A 24,723-nucleotide genomic window follows, 5' to 3' on the forward strand; every position below is an offset into this window, starting at 1 on the left:
AAATGGAAATTTGAGATTGAAGTTTGAAGAAATGATAAAATTATAACATTTATTTTATTAAAATAAAGATGTGGAAGTTTGAAGTTGAACACTGTTGTTTCTTTTTGCATATTCCCTTGTATAGAAATAATCATTTGTAGTAAATTTCCCCAAGTATATTGAGGTAACTATTTGCATCAGCTTTTTAAGTATAGTTGTGAATACAGTTGGAAGTCAGAAGTTTACTTACACTTTAGCCAAATACATTTAAACTCAGTTTTTCACAATTCCGCGACTCGTCAGTGAAGTGCACTTTTTGCCAGTCCTGTCTGGTCCAGCGACGGTGGGTTTGTGTCCATAGTCTACGTTGTTGCCGGTGATGTCTGGTGTAACTCTGGCAGTTGTTGCCATCCTGTACCTGTGATGTTCAGATGTACCGATCCTGTGCAGGTGTTGTTACACGTGGTCTGCCACTGTGAGGATGATCAGCTGTCTGTCCTGTCTCCCTGTAGCGCTATCTTAGGCGTCTCACAGTACAGACATTGCAATTTATTGCCTTGGCCACATCTGCAGTCCTCATGCTTTCTTGCAGAATGCCTCCTCTGCACATTCACGCAGATGAGCAGGGACCCTGGGCATATTTATTTTGGTGTTTTTCAGAGTCAGTAAAAAGGCCTCTTTAGTGTCCTAAGTTTTCATAACTGTGACTTTAATTTAAATGATTTACAATGAAGATCTGTGAAGTTATTTGGATTTTTAAGAATTATCTTTGAATGAAAGGGTCCTGAAAAAGAGACGTTTCTTTTTTTGCTGAGTTTATTTATGTTTTGAGAAGGCAACCACATTTTGAAAACGCATTTACTGTTTTTCAAAAGGTCACAGGGTTGTGAGCATCGACAAAATTGTAAAATAATTAATTTAAAAAGGCTGTACATGATTCAGAAAAACTGTACAAACAGAATAGAATATAAAGGCAAATATCAGCATGTGCTTTCATTTTACATGCAAAAATGGTTGACAGCTCAACAATCAGGTTAAAAAAAATATTAATTGGTGCAATCAACGCATATAAACAATCTACCTATGCTTGGCAGGTAAATGCTATTTACAGGTGCAAGAGGCGCCGCGTAAATCAGCAGCCCAGCCAGAAGGGACACGACGCCCATACTCTCACATTAAGCTCATAAAATGTGAGCGAAAATGCGTCGTATAAGTTGTCTCAGCAAACACAAACAGGAAGTATGGCGGTCATGTGACTCCTTTAACCGCTCCCTGGTTGTGAAAACAGTGCGGTCACGGGAGCACTTTAGATAGTTTACATTTCAGAGAGAGTCGAGAGAGAGCTGAGGTCGCTCGGCGCAGTTCTACTAAAATTATATTTGACTTTGGCGCTGGCATACACACGCCAAAGCCCTTTTTGCAACATTGTTTCAACATGGACTTCCAAGGGATGTGAGCTTGATTTCTGCTGATACATTGTATCGAATGGTCATAAAATGAATACATTGGGGCAGACACGACATAGGATCTTACCTACGAGAACAACATCCATGCAGGAAGATCCGACATATTAAGGCTACGCAATGCAAGTTTGGAACACCATTATAACGGATTGATTAGGTCATATTTTGTTACATAACAGTTAATAACACTACATGTGTGAACTAATATATAACCTATTATTGTGTTGTAGGACTACAGATAGGTAGCCTACAAAAGCCTCAAAATGACAAATAGTGTTTTGAGGGTTTTACTCTTTATGAGATATATACCAAACCAGCCTACACACGTGATAACTTGACAGTCTCACAGACAGACTTGCTCAATCCTTGCGTGAGTGAATATGTTGAGTTTGAGGAGATTGTGCAGTCAATGGGTATCAAACAGTCATTTAAATAACCGAGTAAAAATATATACTTTTTGAGTTAATTTTTTTATTTCAGCATGTTTCACACATGTTTACAAAGGATGATCTATCATGAAAGAAATGTATATAAAAATGTCTTTAAAAAAAAGATTTCCAGCCCATGTTATAAAACATTTGGAAGGATGAAGTGCAACGGTCAGCATACAGTAAAAAAAAAAAAAAGTAAACATTGGCTGTCTCCCAGTAAAATGGACTCAAATGATTTAAATAGTTATGTCTCCCAGCTCATGCCTTCTCATAGGTACGCACTGCCACAATGTCTTCAAATGTGAGAGTCTGTGGATCAGATAAAATAACAAATAAATCACTGTGAAATTAGCAAATCAAACATGAAATAGAGTGTAAATAAACATTCATCATTATTAAAAGTAAGATATTGCTTGTTTTATGGTGATAAAAATAAGACTCCAGTTTCTATCAGCTAAATACATCCCACCAGGTCACACCAGAAATGACCATTTAATATGATAATTGTATAATATGATAAATGCATAATATGGACAATTAGAGGTAAGCCTGCAAACTTGCATTTAAAAAAATAAATATATAACTGCAGTAATCATGCTGAACTGATGAGGACAATGAACATTTTCTATACTAATTTTCACATCTCTACATTGACAACTATGCTACTATACTTCAGAATAAAGGCTTTCAGCATAGAAATACCCTCTCCACCAGTAGTATTACTAGTGGGCTTGCTGCCCCACCGCCTTGTTTCAGCATCCATATTACCCAGGAATTCACATTTCATAATTAACTCAGTAAGGCTCTTACCATGACCAATTTTCCATCCTTGATTTCTCTCACAAACTTGGTCTCCTTGCCGTCCCACTTCTGAACGTGCGCAAGCTTATCGCCATCCAAGTTCACAGTGGACTACAAACAGACGGGCAAAATAGGTCAGAATATTGCTCTCACCAACTAGTTACATATAATTACAATGTTATTGGAACTTCTATCAAGCAAGGGATACAACATCCAAAACATAATTCAGATCATATTACTAAATTTGGACTGGGCACTGTAACAGGCTTCTCAAACCCAGTGAAAATTATGAGCGGTTCCAACTGCCCAAAGCCTATAGCTGAGTAGTGTCCAGTGCATATATCCCCAATTTTGACCATAAATCCCACATTGTAGCACTTACTTTACAGTTTCTGTCATCGGCAGTGGCTTCGTCAAACTCCTCCCCCAGGTTGAATGATATTTCAGTATTCTTGAAAGTACTCTGGGTTTTTACGACTACTTTGTCCCCCTCTTTTGAGATGATAACCGTTGGTTTGGTCACATTTCCGACCTGCCTTGTTGCAAAACCAACACCTGCGAAATTAAGGAAAACATGTAATAAGAGGTGTGATCATGCGAACGACCATACATCATGTAATGTATCAAATATAAATCATAAATAAACTGTCTTATTTTTAGGTTATACTTTTAAAGTTATAAAAACTCACCAAGTGCTTTCATGTACTCATCGAAGTTTTCACTGTCGACCAGTTTCCAGGTGGCACAGAAGGCATCAACCATGATGAAGAGTTAGAGGACCGTGCAATAAGAGAACTGAGGTAAAGTTAATACTGATGAGTCTGTGAGCGTTTTCCCGTACACCTACGTTATTTGTTTGGGGCTTATTAATATGCATCCTGTAAGGGGCGGAGAATTACTTCCCATTGGCTTAGGAGATACTTTCTATCTTCTGATTGGCGTTGAGCGCTTCTAAAGCTATATTTCGCTTTTTACTTAACAAAGATTTGACTCAGCGTACCCATTGCAAATTACAACTATTATTTATCAACTGCTCGTGCATCGATTGCAGTTGCAGACCCGTCTTGTGACTTACTAGAGGAATGTTCTGCACAACACTAACTACTCTCCTTGCCCTCTGCAAGACAGACTGTAAAAGGAATATGTCATATCTAGGTGTGTGAAAATACTCAGCCGGAATCAGAGCTTGTTTGATAATTCTTTGTCGTTAAGTGGATTAATCCACTCAAACAGTCGCATGGGCATTCCGCATTGAGGACAGCCATTATGCACTCTGTGTGCATTCGACTAGGTCATATGTTTCAGGCAGAGAAAGCTATTCATTTTCAGTATCATAAATCTGAAGGAAAGTAAAAATGGAACATTCATGTATTGCGTTATTGAGTAGGCTATGGTTACAGTAATGATTTCAGAGCATGACATCGGGTTCTGACTATACTGATTAAATATGTGATGAATGTGTATGCATGTGCATGTATGAATACTATTAGGAGACAATCGTATTTTTTACTTGGCCCTCTTAAAGATGTTCAGTGCTTTGTTTCCAAGCGCTTTGACATTTGATACAGAGTGAGTTAACATGGGTAGCCTAATTCATAGCATGGAGATTTGTTGCTACAGTAACATGCATAATCCATATTTGAACAAATATTTATCCTTCATTTAATTGTTTCGATATCTATGTTCAGTTAACAATTTGCTGTATATTTAATGTCAATAAAGGTCTTATAAAGAGAATGTACTGTGTATTTGCCAGTTTATTCTGAACGATCCATTAATTTCGGAGTGAAAGACATGTTTGGTGCCCTCCTCTGGCCAGATACAGTATAAGACATAAATAAAATAAAACATATAAAAAATTCAATGGTGACAAACACAACAATATTCTGGTTTCATGGCTAAGAAAAGCTCTACTGACATACTGTATCATTGCAGCTGACTAAGGAAAAGTAGGATAGACAATGTAATCACCATTTTACTGCCAATTACAAATATTGTAATTGGCAGCAACGTTGGTATCAATTTCACTGTGTAATGAGATGCCTCCCCTGTACAAAGACAACAAACAAACATATATTTTTTAATTATAGCATCTGAAAAATATTCACAACATTGCCGTACGTAGAGGATAATGTTTATTAGCTGCAGTGGACATTGAAATGCATCTTTACAAGGAAGCAAATATAATGTAAAACTATATTTACACACCGAAAATACGTATATATTTTTTTACTTCTAATAACTCAGTTGATAATAATGTTGATTTTAACAGTAAAAAACACACAGTAGAGGTTTGTACTGTAGCACACTAATAAATCACAATTCTAAGATAAAAATTGTACTTACATCACCAAATGGAATGTTTATACTTTTGTTGTGCAAAGAGACATTCCTGCAACTACATGTTAACATTCTGAGAAAATGCTTTCATTGGAACACCTCTGTAAGCAACGTATGTACAAGTCACTCTCGCTCAAATATGAAATGACATTTTTCAGAGTCATGCCCAACTGTCAGCCACTTCACCAGTTCACTGCATATGCTAAGATGAACAAGACATAAATGCAGGCTCATTCACCGTACATGTAATGAATTATGGGTAATCTTGAATGAATACCCCCTTAAAGCTACAAAGAAACAACCACTTCATTCCTAGCGACAGAGCTCTCCCTTCCCTTCATCATCCAACAGCTCTTTAAGTTTTCATCATAGGTGTCCTGATGTTGCATAGCACGGTGCATGGCGATTACAGTTGTCTGGTCAATGGGGTTTGTTTGAGGAGAAGTGGTCCATGTTAGAGACAGTCTCTCTCTTGTTCTCCATCTTCTCTCGTAGTCAGTTAGCCAGAGACCAAGGCCCAATTACGTCCCCTCTGCCTTCTCCTCACCCTCTGTAGGACTCTTCGGTGGGCTTCCAGAGGACGAGCCCTCTCCTCCTTCATCATCTGAGAAACACACAGAACAGCATTCATTATTTTCGTCAGAAACATATCATTGAAAATGCCTCAAGGCCCATGTAGTGGAAAATGTCTGCATTCCAATTATAATCCAAGCTGTGTACTCTCCCCTCTTTTGTGTTGCTTTGTAAGATATGGGTGATATGTTGCATTCGCAAGATAAAAGGAATATGAGATTACCAACCTCAGCACATAACGTATAGCTCGCTAGCTGACACCTTGAATATCAACAGAGACTAATCATAGCATAGACCCTCAACTCAACCGCTTTGTTCATATCCAGAATTTGAATACTGTTTCGAACACTGACAAAGTGCAATACGCCACATAGAGATGAGAATCTTCTGAGGAAATGGGCCAATACCGACTGCTTCCAGCCAGACACTTACAGTATTTTATTCTACCGATCAAACACTACTCTGCTTTGATCCTCATAGGGCAAGGCCTAGGGGATTTATACTGCAAATTGCAGGCAACTATGTTATATCTGGTTCATGCCCTCTATAACATGAGGACCTATGGACCCCGACATTGCACTGTAGCCACTAAGTGAAAAGTGTATACTGTATCTACAGAGGCCTCCAACTAACAATTACTTCCCCACCCCTATGAACCAATGCATTGATTGGCTTCCCCTCACTGATAGATATCCCTTTCCAAATGACCCTCACAGCCATTGAGCTATTACTAAAAAGAGAGAGATGGCTGTTCCATTCTTTAGTTTCCATTTAAACAGTTAAAGCTGTGGTACATTTTCCATACTGTTAACTTCCAGATGCCCTTTCCACTAAACCCGGCTTGATTAATGGAAAGCTGGCTATCCAGACAGACACTTGCTAATGGTGATGGGTACTGGGCTGGCCGGTCCTAACAAAAGCACTCAACCATCTATTAATGACAGAGCGCTTTGTTCTCTGTTCAGTGATGCTCTGCCATGCTTTTCCCTTATATTTAGGTTTGGATTGTATCATTTATGGAAAGGTGCAATACTACATCTAAAGTAAACAGGTAAAACTGTTCATCTAAATGTTGAGATGAAAATACCTTAAATTGTGCAATTCAGCCTAACCATTAACAGAGTGAAAGCATGGAGGCCTATGTACATTATTGTAAATATTGCTGAAAGTATGCAGTCAAGTACTGTATGTAATTTAAAAAATAAATTTCACTACCCACCTACAACTGAAAGCTCTGCTAGTTTGTCTGACAGGTCAGCAGGCCCCGCCTCAACGATATCAGGTACAGCGTTCCTCCGGCCAGTCCTCCCCGTGGCTGCAAAGTCGGTGACAACAGGCTCCACATCAGTCATCGCTGGGCCCTGTCCTCATAGCATAGTCTGGAGGGAAAGGAACACAACACCATAGTGTATTTTATGTCTAAACATATTGTGACTGGTTGATAAACACTGCGTTATAAATCATTGCACAAGCTCTCAGTCACACATCCCAGTACAACAGAATATCTGCAGTGCATATTACAGAGGTAATCACTCACAGGAGGCTGGTGACACCTTAATTGGGGAGGGCGGACTCGTGGTAACGGCTGGAGCGGAATAGGTGGAATGGTATCAAATACATCAAACGGATGGTTTCCATGTGTTTGATGCCATTCCATTGACTCGGTTCCAGCCATTATTATGAGCCGTCCTCCCCTCAGCAGCTTCCACTGTAATCAATGTATTGGGCATTCTGCACTTGTAACAATAAGCAGTAACAGGCCAAACATTTTTTGCTTTTAACTCCAACTATCTGGTAAGGTATTGTACAGTGTAGTAAAGCTCTACAGACAGAAACCTGATATGAGCAATATTACAGATCATAGTGCTTTCACTAAGAGCACTGCTTCAATACCCTGTTCTAATGCCATTTGGTCCTTTAGCTCTAGTCTAAATATCCAGGACCTTTGTTAACTTGGCCTAAAGGCCATTGATTGGTATTACTACAGGGACATATACATCTGATCAATATTGTGATCAATACTCAACTATGTGTTACGCAACCTTTCCTGCAGCTCCATTTCCCCTTTGAATAAACAACCCTGCGTTTTACATTATGAGACCAAATGTAGTAAGACGAAATACCATGCAATGCAGTGTACAACATGACCAGCAGAGGGCGCATTTCACATCAATACAGTATTGTAGGTCTAATAATAATCTGCTGTGCATGTTAAACAGGGAGTAAACCATTCCCTCTTGTTTTGTTTTGTTAACGCTAAGTAAAGATACTCAGAGATTGGATTACAGTCTCTCCTGGACTATTCACTATTTTATATTTTTAACACCAGCGATAACATTTAGACAGCCTATACATTTCCAAAGGCAATATGTCCTACCTCCAAGAACACAGCACACACACAGATAGTGCCTAAAAAACCCATCTAGCCATCCTTCAACAGATGGTGCATCGCCTCCAGTGGGTGTAGATCAAGGCCGTAGGTGATAAGCACCCACTGGATGTCACAAGATTTAGAATTTAATCAAAACCCCCTAAATCAACACAGGCTATTCTTGGATTAGCTTTGTCGCTATTTTAAATAGGCCTCCAGCTTAATACCTGGGCACCGGTGAGGCAGGTCAGACGGAAGCAGGGAGACGTTAGTCAGAATCAGGGCCCAGCAGGGAGACGTTAGCCGGCATCAGGGCCCAGCAGGGAGACGTTAGTCAGAATCAGGGCCCAGCAGGGAGACGGTAGTCAGAATCAGGGCCCAGCAGAGAGACGTTAGTCAGAATCAGGGCCCAGCAGGGAGACGTTAGTCAGAATCAGGGCCACGCAGGGAGACGTTAATCAGAATCAAGGCCAAGCAGGGAGACGTTAGTCAGAATCAGGGCCCAGCAGGGAGACGTTAATCAGAGTCAGGGCCAAGCAGAGAGACGTTAATCAAAATCAAGGCCAAGCAGGGAGACGTTAGTCAGAATCAGGGCCAAGCAGAGAGACGTTAATCAGAATCAGAGTCAGGGCCACGCAGGGCCATTTGGACTAGAAATGTAATTGTTTTGACTTAGGGCGGTGAGTGACTAAAGGTGTTATGCAGTGGTGTAAAGTACTTAAGTACAATCACTTTAACATACTACTTAAGTCATTTTTGGGGTACTGTACTTTACTATTTATATTTTTGACAACTTTTACTTCACTACATTCCTAAAGAAAATATTGTTACATTTTGGATGCTTAGCAGGACAGGAAAATGATCCAATTCACACACTTATCAAGAGAACATCCCTGGTCATCCCTAATGCCTTTGATCTGGCAGACCCACTAAACATAAATGCTTTGTTTATAAATGATGTCTGAATGTTAGGATGTGACCCTGGCTATTCGTAAATAAATAGAAAAACAAGAAAATTGTGCCCTCTGATTTGCTTAAAATATGTAAGGATTTTGAAATGATTTATACTTTTACTTTTGATACTAAAGTCTATTTAAAACCAAATACTTTTACTCAAGTAGTATTTTACTGGGTGATTTTTCTATTAAGGTGTTTTTACTTTTACTTAAGTATGACAATTGGGTACTTTTTTCATCACCGGTGTTATGTATGGCCAGCTTCATCTGTGGCCAGCTTCATCTGTGGCCAGCTTTAGAAGACAGAAATCTGGTTAAGCAGCATGGCCCATATAAAGGCCCTGTGTGCGCTGAGAGTGAGACCCTCGGAGGAGTGATCCTGCATGTTTAAAGGCCCACTGCTAAACACATGCATCCATAACTGTCTGAGCCTACAGAGAGACTGCTGTATTTGGACTTGGGTCCCATCCAATAGAGGGCTCTGGGAAGCAGTGGAACCAACAGTGCCCTCACAGAGTGGGAGCAGCAGGAACTGGTGTTGGCATTCTCCTCAGTGCAGCCATTCAATCATCCACGTCCACTGGAATAAAAGGAGCTGGCTGCGTTGCCAGCAGGCCCCTGTGCCAAGCAGCCAACGAGAGCCCAGTGCCAGGAGACAGGAGGGAGGCAGCAGCTTGTGTATGTTTGACTGAGAACATCACTGCCCACTGTTGTTAGAAACACAAGCTTGTCTCCGTATGGTTGAGCTCACTCACACACTGCAGCAAGGAGGGCGTGGTAAAGCATCCTATGCATATGTGGGATGAAAGGTGTCGGTGTGTAAAGGCCTATTGTTGTCGGAATCAGAAAGGATAGAATCTGACTACAAGTTAGACCACTAAAGACTGACTATAAGAGCCTTGCCAATCAGCAAACATGTTTCCCTTGAAAGGTCTCCCGAGTGGCGGAGTGGTCTAAGGCAATGCTAGCTGTACCACTAGAGATTCTGGGTTCGAGTCCAGGCTCTGTCGCAGAAGGCCGTGACCGGGAGACCCACGGGGCAGCACACAATTGGCCCAGTGTCATCCGGGTTAGGGGAGGGTTTGGTTGGCAGGGATGTCCTCGTCCCATCACGCACTAGTGACTCCTGAGGTGGCCGGGTGCCGTGCACGCAGACACGATTGCCAGGTGCACAGTGTTTCCACCGACACATTGGTGCGGCTGGCTTCCGGGTTAAGTGGGCATTGTGTCAAGAAGCTGTGCTGCTTGGTTGGGTTGTGTTTCGGAGGATGCACGGCTCTCGACCTTCGCCTCTCCTGAGTCTGTATGGGAGTTGCAGTGATGAGACAAGACTGTAACTACCAATTGGGGAGAAAATGGGGTAAGATTTTTTTTTTTCCCCTTGAAAGTATGCAAGGAAGTCAAATATCTTGAAGTCACTCAAGTTACCCCACTTGAGCAACTGGTGGAACCAGCCTGATTGCTGCATTCACCATTCTAATTCACAAGTGTAATAGAATGATGAACACAGTGATCAGACTGGTTCTACTGGTTCTACTTCAACATTATCTAATAACAAACCCCTCTAAAACAAAGACTGTTAATCCAGTCTTAATCCTTAACAGTATTGGAGTAGCACAACATCTTATCTCCTTCTAATTCTTTACAACTTTCCAGCTACAGTACAGTATGACAACAAGAAGTTGTTAATGGAGAGAAATCTCCTCATTCCTGAATGCGTTTCCTTTCATGTCTATTTATGATAATGCTCAATGACTACCCAGCTAGGACATTTGGTTCCTCGGAAGTTGTGGGAATGTAGGTTTTTGTTTCCCATTGGTTCTGGGAACGAAGCCATACGTTTTTTGACTGGATTTTTTTTTGTAACTTTCTGAAAACGGAAGTGAACATTTCGTCTGTTCTGGGAATGTTCATTTTTAGGTTGCAGGGAGGTTCTGAGAATGTTTTACTATGGTTCCCTAAAAAATCCTGGGAGGCTTTATTTATGTCCCGAGAACGGAAATTATAGGTTATCTGTTCTGCAATTAAGTTGGGGATGGGATTGAAGGGACAAATATAGGAAAAATATACTAACCGAGCACAGCACAGATGACTGACATCTCTCCATCAGATGAAGATTGACAATCTTGACAAAAACATGAAACCCGGATAACAGTTCCAAAATGCAAACATAAATTTGGAATATCTCCAAAACATTTGCAATTATTATGGTCAACAACAGAGGAGGTAGAGCCGTCTTTCATTTCAGGCACGTCAAAGCTAAATATAGAAGGTAACACTACTTGTGAAGTACACACATATGTCCATAAATATGCAAAAATAGGTCTTAAACGGCTGACCTAGGAGTGGACCCTGGGAGATGAGTGATTCATGCTAAAAACTCAGATTATGTTCCAACTCATCAAAATATCAAATCAGTTGTAATGGACTTAATATTTGAAAATGGACACTCATTTGAAAAACACGCCCATCTTATTGACTTAATGAGCCACCCCTTTAAAACATAGGATTGGTTATAGGGACAACAGGACTATACAGATACTTATATATGCAGCAAGCACTCATGCGTACGATGAAAAATGTATGCCGTGTGACCACTCCACGTTACGTTTTATGAAGCATGAAAAGAAACACACCGTGTAAAAAAAAAACTGTGGGAACATAACGATCAGGTCAAAACGTATTGGACATGTAACCCTCAGGTCGTTTGGGTTCTATTTACGTTCCAACAAACAAGATAAGCAAAACATGTTTGAGTTCAGTGAATCATCGCTGCTCTACGGAGTGGGGATAAGATGTGCACAGCCACTGTGCCGCAATGCCATTCCATTCACATGGCATTTCCCAGGAGACACTGTACAGACTAAAACTAACTCGGCACAAAGTCGTAAACACACTCAACTCGGCTCTGCTGCTCTACTACTGAGAATGTTTCACTGCAGAACTCTTTGTGGAGAATATCTGGTTCAGCCACCGACTTGTCTTTCTGAAATTTGAATGGAAACCTGTCCTTAGTTGTAAATGGAAGCTTCTTATTTCATGTGGCCTGTCCTCACAACCTATCAAAGCGTCGTTATTTTAGTGGCTTGAATTGTCTCACCAACTAATGGCTGAACTGTAAACCGTCTCCCTCTGTCCACCAGTGCTGGTTGGACCAATGTGGAGTGATGACCTAGAGCAGCTTGGCTGAGTGTGGTAAGGGTAACGGCCATTGGAAGTTCCTACACCTGTGTCAGAACAAGAAACAACGTGTGGAGCCCCATTTCATTTACTTAGTGACAATGGCTTGAAAGAGAACCATTACACTGGGCTAGGCTGACCTTCAAGCTCAGACGGCCACCACCACTCATCACACCCTGCCAGCCACGAGGTTTCTTGATCCTCCTCATATTAAATGGAGAATATAGCACACTTTCAATAGCCCCACCGCCTCTTAATCTACATGGAAATAAGCTTTCGATTGAGGTAAGAGGATTAATAGGTGAGGGAAAGTGGAGCAGTTACAACAGCTCAGATGTGACACAGGGTGCAGAGTCAACATGCCAATTAGCTCATAAGGGAACGAAAAGAACGTCAGTGCACGTTTCTATTTCAACCAACTGTTTCCAGAGCCTTCTATAGTATTTAATCTCTAGGTGATAAATACAATTTGTAAGCAAATCATGCACCATAAACTACATTCAACCAGCTGTCATAAAGGCCATTGTTGTGATAAGGTTATCCGACAGCACCCGTATGTATGTCCGATTGCCAGGAGGCTTACATGGACAGTTATACGTGATCCTCTGTAGCTCAGTTGGTAGACCAAGGTGCTTGCAATATTAGGATATTGAGTTCAATTCCCAGGACCACCCATACTTAAAATGTATGCACACGACTGACAAAGCATCTGCTAAATGGCATATATATATACAGTATATAATAGGTGGATGAACTGCATGCAGAACGAAAAACACCTGAGGCTCCACCTTGGCTCAACCAGGACCCTGTCCCTGGGTTCCCCCTCTTCTTTCCACTCCACTGAGAGAAGAGAGAGCTCCCTACGTCTGATAATGAGCTGTGTTCAGTGAGAAACTTAAGGGAATTAAGTCACATGGAAGCATTGTGAATAAACAGTTGGCTGTTCATTATTCAGGTGGGTCAGGGACTCTCATTACTGGAGCCCCAAACAAACAAAAGAGTCCTGCTCACAGAGCATAGTGAACAGCCTGCCTCTCCACTCCCACTGTTTACTCCCACTGTTACCCGGTCATATAGCAGCGCAAAGCATAACATGACATCATTGATCTGGCACCATTGTCTAATTGTCCACTGAGGTATTATTGAAAACAATGATATTCCACAGATGGAAGATACTCTACAAGGAAGAGAAATGTGACAGTGTCCTATTTATATCTGAGAGATGTCCATCCAAGAGTGTTGTATCCTGCCCCTATGGGCTCTTTACCCAACCCAGTGGTAGCTGTGTTGATCCCGCTGTGAATGACAGCGTGGAAGGCCGGCCCGTCCTCGGTCTGTCCCTCTCAGCAGGCTCACAGGCTTTTCCCAGCAACCCTCTGTCCAAAAGGGCAGCATGTGACCGAGCGAGCGGTCAGATAACACGGCCAACACAGAGAGACTCAAGCAAGGCAATGGGGATGACTGCCAAACATAACCTAGAAATACTGTGACAACATTTGATTAAGGCACAGCAGATCAGAAATAAAAAAAACAAGCGCGCACGTAACAGCCATTAGGCAAAGGAAGAAAATGAGTCATCTCTTTGAATGTTTTAGGAGCTGATGTAACTGATAAGAAACCACATTACATTGCGAAAACATGCAATTAAATTAATCACAGGCATCACGGCTACAGTACAGTGTGTCTCTGCACAATGTTATTTCAGCATTACTATAAAGCCTTGACAGCAGATGCCCATTTGATCATGTTACACTGCTCATTGGACCTCTTCTACCCAGAAATATATCCTAGTTGAGGAGCCCACAACTACTAATATTTGTCATTTTGCTATGGAAAGATGTCATTTGAAACAAAGCCTACAGATGTTGCCTCCATGTTTTGCAGCATAGAGAGGGTAATTAAGTAAATGTCTCCCATAGCAGCCGGGAAGAGAAGAGGGCCCTCCACCTCCATATAGGGCTATATTTGGACAGGCGATCTCCTGATGCCTGGGATTTAGAGGACACAGCTCCCAGGGCTGCACATTCTCTGTCACTCATATGTAAGAGCACCAAACTGACAAGTGACTTTAATGCACTGAAAAGCTTATATTTTTCAAATCACTGAGTAGGGCACCTCCAGGGTATTTCCAATCGAGAGATTCATAAGCCTGATTGAGCATCTCTTCAGTTCATACCATCTGCAAATTCTTGTTGCCATTTCTCATAAATATCCTACATTATTGTAGCTAGTCACATCTGGTCAGACAGAGTCATTCTTAAAGCCACTGATGAGCTCATAAAACGTCTTTATAAACACCCCCAGTGCTCAAAGAATACATATTACAAGCAATGGAGAGAGAAAAAACCCGAAACATACTTAGCAGGCGAGTTGAAGATGCTGTGCAGGTAAGCCGGATGAGAGGTTTTAATCTTTCCCTATTTATAGCCAAGTGAGTTGGCCTGAGCAGCAGCAGCGAGGAGAGATGGAGACGAGGCAGAGCAGAGAGGCAATGTGATTCATCTTCTACTGACCACTGTAGAGGCGGGACCATGGTCGTTCTCCCATTCCAGACGGAGGGAGAGAGGCCGTCCCTGGAGGATGCCTGTCCTGCTGGCCACCTGCCTCCTCAAACAAACATGAAACATTCTCCCGATAGGCTTCATATGGGCTGTTTCCCAAATGGCACACTATCCACTGTATAGTGCACTATGTTTGACCAGGGCGCATAGGTCAGCGTAATAGGTTTGGGGTTGGCATTTGGGACACAAATATGATCAAATCCCTCCAAGATTTACTAAAGTCCTTTGAACTGGATAGTCAATTGGATATCTTACATGCTTTGAAGTGAAGAAAGCCAGTACCTGATCTTGAAATAAGCCACAACAGAGCTTTGGAAAACAGCTGCCCGTGGCTGAGTTGGCAATTTACAGAACACAACACATTGAGGTCTTATTGAAGTTGAGCATTTGAGGAACAAAATGTATTTTTCACTTAATATTTCTGTAAAAGTCCTAACTAAGTCATAATAGCGAAGAAAATCCCCCAGATGCCTAAAATGGTCCCACAAAAAATACAATACCGAAACAAACATTTCTATCACACCAGTGTGTTGAAATAAGGCCAGAGGGGGTGTGGTATATGGCTAATATACTGTGCCACAGCACGACGCAACGCCGTGGTATATTGGCCATATACCACAAACCCCTGAGGTGCCTTATTGCTATTATAAACTGGTTACAAATGTAATTAGAACAGTGAACACATTTTGTGTCATATCTGTGGTATTCCATGGCTTTCAGCCAATCAGCATTCAGAGATCAAACGACCCCGTTTATCATCACAATTAATGCATATCTTAGATGCTGGTTTCAAAGCTTGATGCTGTGACCCGTCGTGTTGCCAAGGGCATCTTCGAGACTCACTGTCAAGTCATGGCCCTCTCCCCCAGGAAGCAGCCTGTGACTTTGAAAAGGCTTCCTCCCTTTGCACTTTGTTGAAAAATCACCTTGAGAAGATTTATGAGGAGTTTAATGTCGGGGAGAACAAGAGTCAGGGAGCGGAAATACTGAAAGCCGATTCATTACACACACCTGCCAGAAGAGGCAGGCACCCCAACACTGTAACTCCTCTCTCTGGTAGGTCTGATGGCCTCACCATTATGTGCCCGAGTGACAGTGACCCTATCAAATAAAAACAGCTCTCTCTGCTCAATTGAATACAATTGCATAATTGATGATATAAGCGGATTTGAATAAAATATTCATATTTTGTACTGTGTATATCCACACACATGCACTGGCAATCTCTACAAATAGATCTTTATGGTGACTCGTCTACTTGGCTACATGTGAAATAACACATTTTCAATAGGCCCAAAGACCCTCCTATATAATCAGTCAATCAATTCATTCAGAAAGTATTTACACCCCTTTACTTTTCCCCCCCCACATTTGTTGTGTTACAGCCTGAACGTAAAATGTATTAAATTGCAATTATTTTATCACTGGCCTACACACAATACCCCATAATATCAAAGTGGAATAATGTTTGTATTAAAAAGGAAAAGCTGAAATGTCTTGAGTCAATAAGTATTCAACCCCTTTATTAGGGCAAGCCTAAATAAGTTCAGGAGTAAAGTCACATAATCACATAATACGTTTCATGGACTCACCCTGTGTGCAATAATAGTGTTTAACATAATTTTTTAATGACTGTTTCATCTCTGTACCCCACACATACAATTATCAGCAAGGTCCCTCAGTCAAGCAGTGAATTTCAGATACAGATTCAACCACAAAGACCAGGGAGGTTTTCAAATGCCTCGCAAAGAAGAGAACCAATTGGTAGATGGGTAAAAATGAAATAAAAAGCAGACATTGAATATCTCTTTGAGCATCGTGAAGTCATTAATTACACTTTGTATGGTGTAGCAATACACCCAGTCACTACAAAGATACAGGCGTCCTTCTTAACTCAGTTGCCGGAGAGGAAGGAACCGCTCAGGGATTTCACCATGATGACATTAAAACAGTTACAGAGTTTAAAAGCTGTGATAGGAGAAAACTGAGGACGGATCAACAACATTGTATTTACTCCACAACACTCACCTAATTGACCTAAGCGAAAAGAAAGAACCCTAACAGAATAAAAAATATTCCAAAACATGCATCCTGTTTGTAACAAAGCACTAAAGTAATAGTGAAATACATTTGGCAAAGGAATTCACTTCTTGTCCTGAATACAAAGTGTTATGTTTGTGGCAAATCTAATGCAACACATTACTGAGTATCACTCTCCATTTTTTCAAGCATAGCGGTGGCTGCATCATGTTATGGGTATGCTTGTAATAATTTAGGACTGGAGATTTTTTCAGGATTAAAAATAAAACGTAATGGAGTTAAGCACAGGCAAAATCCTAGAGGAAAACCTTGTTCAATCTGCATTCCACCAGACCATGGGAGATGAATTCACCTTTCAGCAGGACAATAACCTAAAACACAAGGCCAAATCTATACTGGTGTAGCTTAGAAAGACAGTGAATGTTCCTTAATGGCCGAGTTACAGTTTTGACTTAAATCTGCTTGAAATCCTGTGTCAAGACCTGAAAATTGTTGTCTAGCAATGACCAACAACCAATTTGACAGAGCTTGAAGAATGTTGAAAAGAAAACTGAGACAATGTTGCACAATCCAGGTGTGGGAAGCTCTTAGAGACTTACCCAGAAAGACTGGGTCGCTGCCAGAGGTGATTCTAACATGTATTGATTCAGGGGGTTGAATACATATATTAGTGTTTTATTTTTCATACATTTTTCATCTACTTAGACATTTGAGTATTTTGTGTAGATTGTTGACAAAAAAAGTACAATTAAATCAATTTTAATACCACTTTGTAACAGCAAAATGTGGGTGTGATTAAATGTGGGTGTCAAGGGGTGTGTCAAGGGGTGTGATTACTTTCTGAAGGCAGTGTATCTGTACAATTTCCACAGCAATTTAGCTTAAAACAATCCAGATTAAACAAGGTTTATTACACATGAAAGGAAAAACAATCATCCAAGACTCTTGGATAACATGGTGCCTCTTGGGCAATTCAAAAGACTGATTGAGGACCTTTTACCTGAATAATGTGTTTTTCTATGATTGTGTTTTGCTTTTCTAGTATTGATATGAATATTGATATGTACTGCTGTATATACAGGGCTAATCAGTAAAATAAACCTTGGTCTCAGCATAACTCCCTGTCAAAATGGTTGCGGATAGTTCACCCAAATGACACATTGGTTTCCTTACCCTGTAAGCAGTCTATGGACAAGGTATGAAAGCAATCCATTATTTGGTTTAGATTCCCTGGCACGGTTTCCACATGCTAACGTTTTAGCATTTTTGGCACAAATCCCATTCAAGTCATGGGACTGATATTAGCATTTTTCGCACATCGTGTCCAAATAATTCGAAAGTATCTCAAATGGATTGTGAAGCTCAACAAAGTCACCTAGCTGCATTGAACATGATGCGCGAAAAATGCTAATATCAGTCCCATGACTTGAATGGGATTTGTGCTACAAATGCTAAAATTTTTGCATGTGGAAAAAGTTCCAGGGAAACTAAACCAAAGCATGGATTGCTGTCATAACTTGTCCATAGACTGCTTACAGGTTAAGGAAACTAATATGTAATTTTGTAATTTATTTGCAAACTATTGCTTGTAAATAAAATAAATAAAAACTTAAATTATCAATGGCTTTAATAAATAATGAATTTCCTCACATTCGAGATAATTCCTGCCAGAGGTTAATAAAACACTTTGTGAATGAAACCCTTGTCTTTATATCGGCCCATATATCATGTGTCACAGACTTCATGAGCAGACAGGTGGTTTGTCTAGCAGTAAATGAGAGTACCATTTCATCAAATCACATAGGGCAGCCTACAATAAACAACCGGCTTGCTGAAGACCTTACCAGGCAGTTTGTGCGGTCTGCTGGGGCCAAACAATCACAGCTAGGTGGTCTATTTCATATTTGTTATTCCTCGTACAGTATCTTGTTCAACCGCAGCTTCATCAACAGAGTGCAACGCAGGATATAAAGCAGGGTGATGAGTACAGCCTAGATTGCTTGTGGTTTATCTTTAGCCTCTGTGATGACTCGGCTCAAATCCAGTGATTTAAGATTACACAATCCTGGTTGTTTTATTGCCCCAAGTCTCTAGACTTTACACAAGGCTGGATAAAGACAAGGATTAGGCTTCAGAGCTGTGTGACTGTGGGGCTCTTCATCTACTGTGTGCACTCTGTGAATTATAACGTGTATGGTTATAATTTATGCAGATGGACACTACCGGTGAAAAGTTTTAGAACACTTATTCATTCATGGGTTTTTATTTATTTGTACTATTTTCTACATTGTAGAATAATAGTGAATACATCAAAACTATGAAATAACACATATGGAATCATGTAGTAACCAAAACAGTGTTAAAAAAATCTAAACATATTTTTTATTTGATTCTTCAAATAGCCACAAATTTCCTTGATGACAGCTTTGCACACTCTTGGCAGTCTCTCAATCAGCATTTCAATTAACAGGTGTGCCATCTTAAAAAGGTCATTTGTGGAATTTCTGTCCTTCTTAATGAGTTTGAGCCAATCAGTTGGGTTGTGACAAGGTAGATAGCCCTATTTGGTAAAATACCGCCCATAGTATGGCAAGAATAGCTCAAATAAGCAAAGAGAAACAACAGTCCATCATTATTTTAAGACATGAAGGTCAGTCAATATGGAAAATGTCAAGAACTTTGAAAGTTTCTTCAAGTGCAGTTGCAAAAACCATCAAGTGCTATGATGAAACTGTCTCTCATGAGGACCGCAACAGGAATGGAAGACCCAGAGTTACCTCTGCAGCAGAGGATAAGTTCATTAGATTCAAGTAACAGACACATCTCAACATCAACTCTTCAGAGGAGACTGTTTGAATCAGGCCTTCATGGTAGAAGTGCTGCAAAGAAACAACTACTAAAGGACACCAATAATAAGAAGATACTTGCTTGGGCCTAGAAACACGATCAATGGACATTAGACCGGTGGACATCTGTTCTTGGTCTGATGAGTCCAAATTTGAGATTATTGGTGAACGGATGATCTCCGCCTGTGTGGTTCTCAGCATGGAGGAGGAGCTGTTATTGTGTGGTGGTGCTTTGCTGGTGACACAGTCCATGATTTATTAAGAATTCAAGACACACTTAACCAGAATGGCTACCACAGCATTCTGCAGTGATACGCCATCCAATCTGGTTTGGGCTTAGTGGGACTATCATTTGTTTTTCAACAACCAAATTGAGATGGTTTGGGATGAGTCGGACCGCAGAGTGAAGGGAAAGTAGCCAACAAGTGCTCAGCATATGTGGGAACTCCTTCAAGACTGTTGAAAAAGCATTCCAGGTGATGCTGGTTGAGAGAATGCCAAGCGTGTGCAAAGCTATCAAGGCAAAGGGTGGCTATTTGAAGAATCTCAAATATAAAATATATTTTGACTTGTTTAACACTTTTTTGGCTACTACATGATTCCATATGTTATTTCATAGTTTTGATATCTTCGCTCTTATTCTACAATGTAAAAATAAAATAGTACAAATAAAGAAAACCCCTTGAATGAGTAGGTGTTCTAAAAACTTTTGACCGGTAGTGTACAATGTGGTTTATTTGTGTTTTAAAGTAAATCTGTCTGTGGTATGAATTACCATCTGTGGCCCTGGGAACAAGGGCCACAGTGTTGTGGTCTTAAAATGACTTCTGCTGGTACGCACCGGTGCACTGTGTAGACTAGAATAACATAATTGCACATGCTCCCAGTGAGAGCTAAGTACTCTCATGGGGTTGCTGCATGTGTGTCATGTAAGACTGGCACTGCAACATATAGTAAGCTCCACTGTCCACTTTTCAGTGACAAACTGGCAGCTGGTGACCCAAAGGGACCAAGACAGAGAAGGATGGACAAAGACAAACCAAGACGTTAGGAACCTCGGAGGAATACCACTGTTCACTGTGGGTCAATGGGCCAATCAGCACATTTGGATCGAAATCCAGTGTGGCAACAACAGGGAAGTGGAGATTTCATCCCCAAAATGTTTATTTACAGCCTCCCAGGTGGCGCAGTGGTCTAAGGCACTGCATCGCAGTTCTAGCTGTGCCACAAGAGACTCTGGGTTCGAGCCCAGGCTCTGTTGCAGTCGGCCACGACCGGGAGGTCCATGGGGAGACGTACAATTGGTCTAGCGTCGTCCAGGTTAGGGAGGGTTTGGCCGGTAGGGATATCCTTGTCTCATTGCACACTAGTGACTCCTGTGGCAGGCTGGGCGCAGTGCACGCTAACCACGTCGCCAGGTGCATGGTGTGGTGTGGCTGGCTTCCGGGTTGGATGCGCGCTGTGTTAAGAAGCAGTGCGGTTTGGTTGGGTTGTGTTTTGGTGCATCCTTCGTCTCTCCCAATGGGAGTTGTAGCGATAACTACTAACAATTGGATACCATGAAATTTGGGAGAAAAAGGGGGTGAAATTCAAATAAATAAAATGTTTTTTTTTTTTTTTTACTCCAAAAACATGATGAACTTAACACTCCACTACAGTACACAACATAAGAATAATGTAGTAAGGATATAGCATCCAAAAATAGTTTCCTCTTATTCATTATTTCACAAAAAGGACGTGTGTGTGTGTGTGCAGCAGCCTCTGGAGGCTGTTCTGACACTGGCAGAGCAGTCCAGAATGACTCCCACAATGGGCCAGATTTGTGATCATTTTATTGACTCAATAGTGAGAGGAGCGAGAGCATGCTTGGCTAAGTGCTAAAACTGATGCGGTTTAACAAGAGCCAATAGAGAGAAATATTAACGGCGTCTTTTTGTAGGCACTAACTCTGCCATGGTTCGTTGGACAAAGCCTATGGGAAAGTTAATTTAGTTTTTGTCGTTTTTTTTGATAAACACAGAAAACAGAGAATGCGGTAAACACAGGTTTAGGAGATTTGATACGTTTTGTTCTATGAGATAATCTTCATCAGCTAAAGTCACGTTCTGTGCATTTTGAAGCATTTATGTAATTTAAAAAAACACATAAATGCTTCCTAATTCATAAAGATCATGTCAACTGACTGGTATTACAATCATAGAACAAAAATGTATAAAATCTCCTAAACCTGTGTTAACCTTATTTTCAACCTTTATCCCACAACCATATTCTTTCCTCATTCATTTTCTCCATAGGAATGGCTGAACGAACCAGAGGTAACTCAGTTCCGTTTTTTAGGACTACAAGTTGACGAGGTCTAATAATTACCATAGGGCAGACTAAGCTGAGAGGGAGCGAGGCAGAGGAGAGGAATGATGGGAAAGAGGAGCCCTCCTGGGGCATTGCTAGAGAAATACCAGCACAGAAACTGTCAAAGGCAGAAACAGATGCCTTGATGACACTCACTGAAGCAGAAAAAAAAACTTCAAACAGCATGAGCCACAACAAAACCGCTTTCCTGTAGCAGGCAGACTGTAGTTAAAGATGGCCAAATTGAAATGCCACCTATTGTCAGCGTTTACCTGACTAAGCCTTAATCCTTTCAGACGCCATCTTTAAAAGACAGTTGGTCTCTGGGGATTTAAGGTAGAGGTGTCTTCGATCAAACTCCTGATGAGTCTCTAATCAGGTTACAGCTTACCCTCCTTGTTTGATACAATAAAAAGCACAGTTTCTCTCTGCATTTGTTTCATCAGACATTCCTGAGAAAAACGTTTGATGTGTAGATACGACACAACGTGATAACAGGGAAATAAGTGGTACCAAACTGCCCTTTTCATTCCCATCATGTGTGCAATTACACACAGTAGTAGGCAGACAACATTACTAATTCTCTGTCATCAACTCAGCCAATTAACAGGATTATACAAATGGGAGGCACCTAAACTCATTACCTGAATACATGTTTTTAAAGTACAGTCAATACTGACCAATTTGGAATGATCTACTGTGACATAAGATCCTTAGTGACAGATGATGGTCACTGGTCCACAAGAATGATGAATAGTTATATTTGCATATCTAACACCGGACAACCTCCAGATAGCAGGAATATAAGCCTATAGGCAGCTACCAGCTCGGGACATACACCTCTAAGGTGAAAAGGGTAACAGCGTTCTTCCCATTTCTCTTTACCTTTCCAGAGAGTCATAACAATGGTATAGCGTTGCGAGGTGAAGGAGCGCTGAGTCTATTTGACAAAGTGCTGACCAGAGGAAGCAGAGGGGGGTGTAAAGGGTAGCCTAGTGGTTAGAGCGTTGGACTAGTAACCGGAAGGTTGCGAGTTCAAACCCCCGAGCTGACAAGGTACAAATCTGTCGTTCTGCCCCTGAACAGGCAGTTAACCCACTGTTCCCAGGCCGTCATTGAAAATAAGAATTTGTTCTTAACTGACTTGCCTGGCTAAATAAAGGTAAAAAAAAAAAAAAAAAAAAAAAACAACGCCACGTCCCCATGCAACTTCAGCTGTCCCTCTGGATATGCGTTAAACAACATTTCACTTCTACTTTTAGTGTCCTCTTTAGAAAACACAGCAGTCCGTTGACAACAACAGCCTGGTCCAAGCTGAGTGGCACTGTTTGGGTGGTAATCTGACACCTACACTACAGTCATTCTAAACTTATACAATAATTATGGTGGAGAAGGTCAGACAGATTGTGCGATGGGATCTGGAAATGACATGTTACACAGGATTCTAAAGACTAGAGCAGACAGTCAACAGATTTAAGACTGGAATGTGTCTGCAATCTCTTCCCTCCCAGTGTCATAATCAACACATTTCCCCAGGCTGGCTCATTATTCTGCCAGTCATGTAGTCTCTCAGGGCAGGTGTTGACTGGTGGATGTGTTGATGGTGGGAGTGAAAGGAATAGCATGGTGCTTACCCTCTACTCAGCAGGAGCTAGGGAGTCGGACACTGGAATGGAATGCATGCTGTAATCAGGAATAAACCCAGTGCTTGGAGATCACCATAAATACAACATCCTACTGCATGATGCACGTAGAGCAAACAATGTTTCAAACCATAGATTTGAGTTGTCATCGGAAAGGTTTTAGCTGAGTGTCACCTTCCTCAAACAGCTTATTCAAAAGATGAGAGCCATATAAATGTGACCATGCTTTATTTGATCAGTGGGAATAATATAATATAATATATCATATAAAATAAATGAGGAAACACTGATTGAGAGAATCAGTATTGTTCCTCGTGATTGCACTGCTAAGCTAATTGAAACATTTATGGCATTAAATCAAATCAGCTAGGTGTTCAGACAGAGGGACAAACAATTGAATTAGAGATAGGTGAGCTTTGTTTCAAGTATTGAATAGCCTTCAAAGGCTAATGTCATTTGGAATGAGAGGAGGATTTGTCCTTAAAATACAACGACCTTATGAACAATTGATAATAACCCTGATTATCAATCAATCCAAGTAGCATGATATTCGTCGATATTCTTCTGCTTGACAAACAACATGATTGTTCAATAACAATGGAATGAATGTAGCCTACAACGGATAGATCGATTGACAAAAAGGTTGCTCCAACATCTGCACATTGTAGTCTATAGTGTGTATGACATTGCATATACGGCATTGTCATGAGTGGAATTTACATGACTGAAATCCTCTGGCTGCAGATTTCTACCGCAAGTAATGCCAACAATAACCAGCTGAATTAAGAACCGTATAACTTGCGCATAAATTAGGCTTCAGCAGCCTGTAGGTTACTTGTCGGCATTGGGCAACAACCTGACGACGAGTAACCTTCCAAAACACGACATATTGTGACACTTACTTACCCAATGTGTAGAACAAATGGTTGTTACAATAATGTGCTTTAAATGCGCTCCCCCGAAATATATATTTCACCATCGACAACCCATGGATAGGACGCGTTGCGCACAGTCCATCCTCATCGTGATTTCCTCTACTCTCTTTATTCTATTGAGAGGAACTATATCCCCGACACGGTGACATCACACAGACATACTTCGCACGGGAACGCGCAGAGGCCAGTGCGGGTTTAACTTGAGCACGTTTGTTTCGTCCTCTATCACAGTATCTTTGAAGTCTATTATAATGT

The 24,723-nt window shown here is 41.0% G+C and overlaps 2 protein-coding genes across 4 annotated transcripts; both read right to left on the bottom strand.

Annotated features, from left to right (window-relative positions):
• Nucleotides 1-1,893: 1,893 nt before the first annotated feature.
• Nucleotides 1,894-3,504, bottom strand: LOC139407093 (fatty acid-binding protein, brain). Its single transcript, XM_071150487.1, has 4 exons — nt 3,364-3,504; nt 3,057-3,229; nt 2,684-2,785; nt 1,894-2,182 (listed from the first exon to the last, which is right to left on the bottom strand). Exons 1-4 carry the CDS (start codon nt 3,434-3,436, stop codon nt 2,132-2,134), a joined length of 399 nt encoding a protein of 132 aa, XP_071006588.1. The 5' UTR covers nt 3,437-3,504; the 3' UTR covers nt 1,894-2,131.
• A 1,303-nt stretch (nt 3,505-4,807) lies between these two features.
• On the bottom strand, nt 4,808-24,567 carry LOC139407092 (protein kinase (cAMP-dependent, catalytic) inhibitor beta). Of its 3 annotated transcripts, none has more exons than XM_071150484.1 (3): nt 24,440-24,567; nt 6,807-6,966; nt 4,808-5,618 (listed from the first exon to the last, which is right to left on the bottom strand). In XM_071150484.1, exons 2-3 carry the CDS (start codon nt 6,937-6,939, stop codon nt 5,536-5,538), a joined length of 216 nt encoding a protein of 71 aa, XP_071006585.1. In that variant the 5' UTR covers nt 6,940-6,966; nt 24,440-24,567; the 3' UTR covers nt 4,808-5,535. The 3 variants fall into 3 exon arrangements, with proteins under 3 accessions (XP_071006585.1, XP_071006587.1, XP_071006586.1); XM_071150486.1 differs by lacking the exon at nt 24,440-24,567 and adding an exon at nt 23,525-23,552; XM_071150485.1 differs by lacking the exon at nt 24,440-24,567 and adding an exon at nt 14,453-14,504.
• Between the last annotated feature and the right edge of the window lie 156 nt (nt 24,568-24,723).

This window comes from Oncorhynchus clarkii, chromosome 4 (genome assembly GCF_045791955.1).
Source record: "Oncorhynchus clarkii lewisi isolate Uvic-CL-2024 chromosome 4, UVic_Ocla_1.0, whole genome shotgun sequence".
Classification (NCBI taxonomy): domain Eukaryota; kingdom Metazoa; phylum Chordata; class Actinopteri; order Salmoniformes; family Salmonidae; genus Oncorhynchus; species Oncorhynchus clarkii.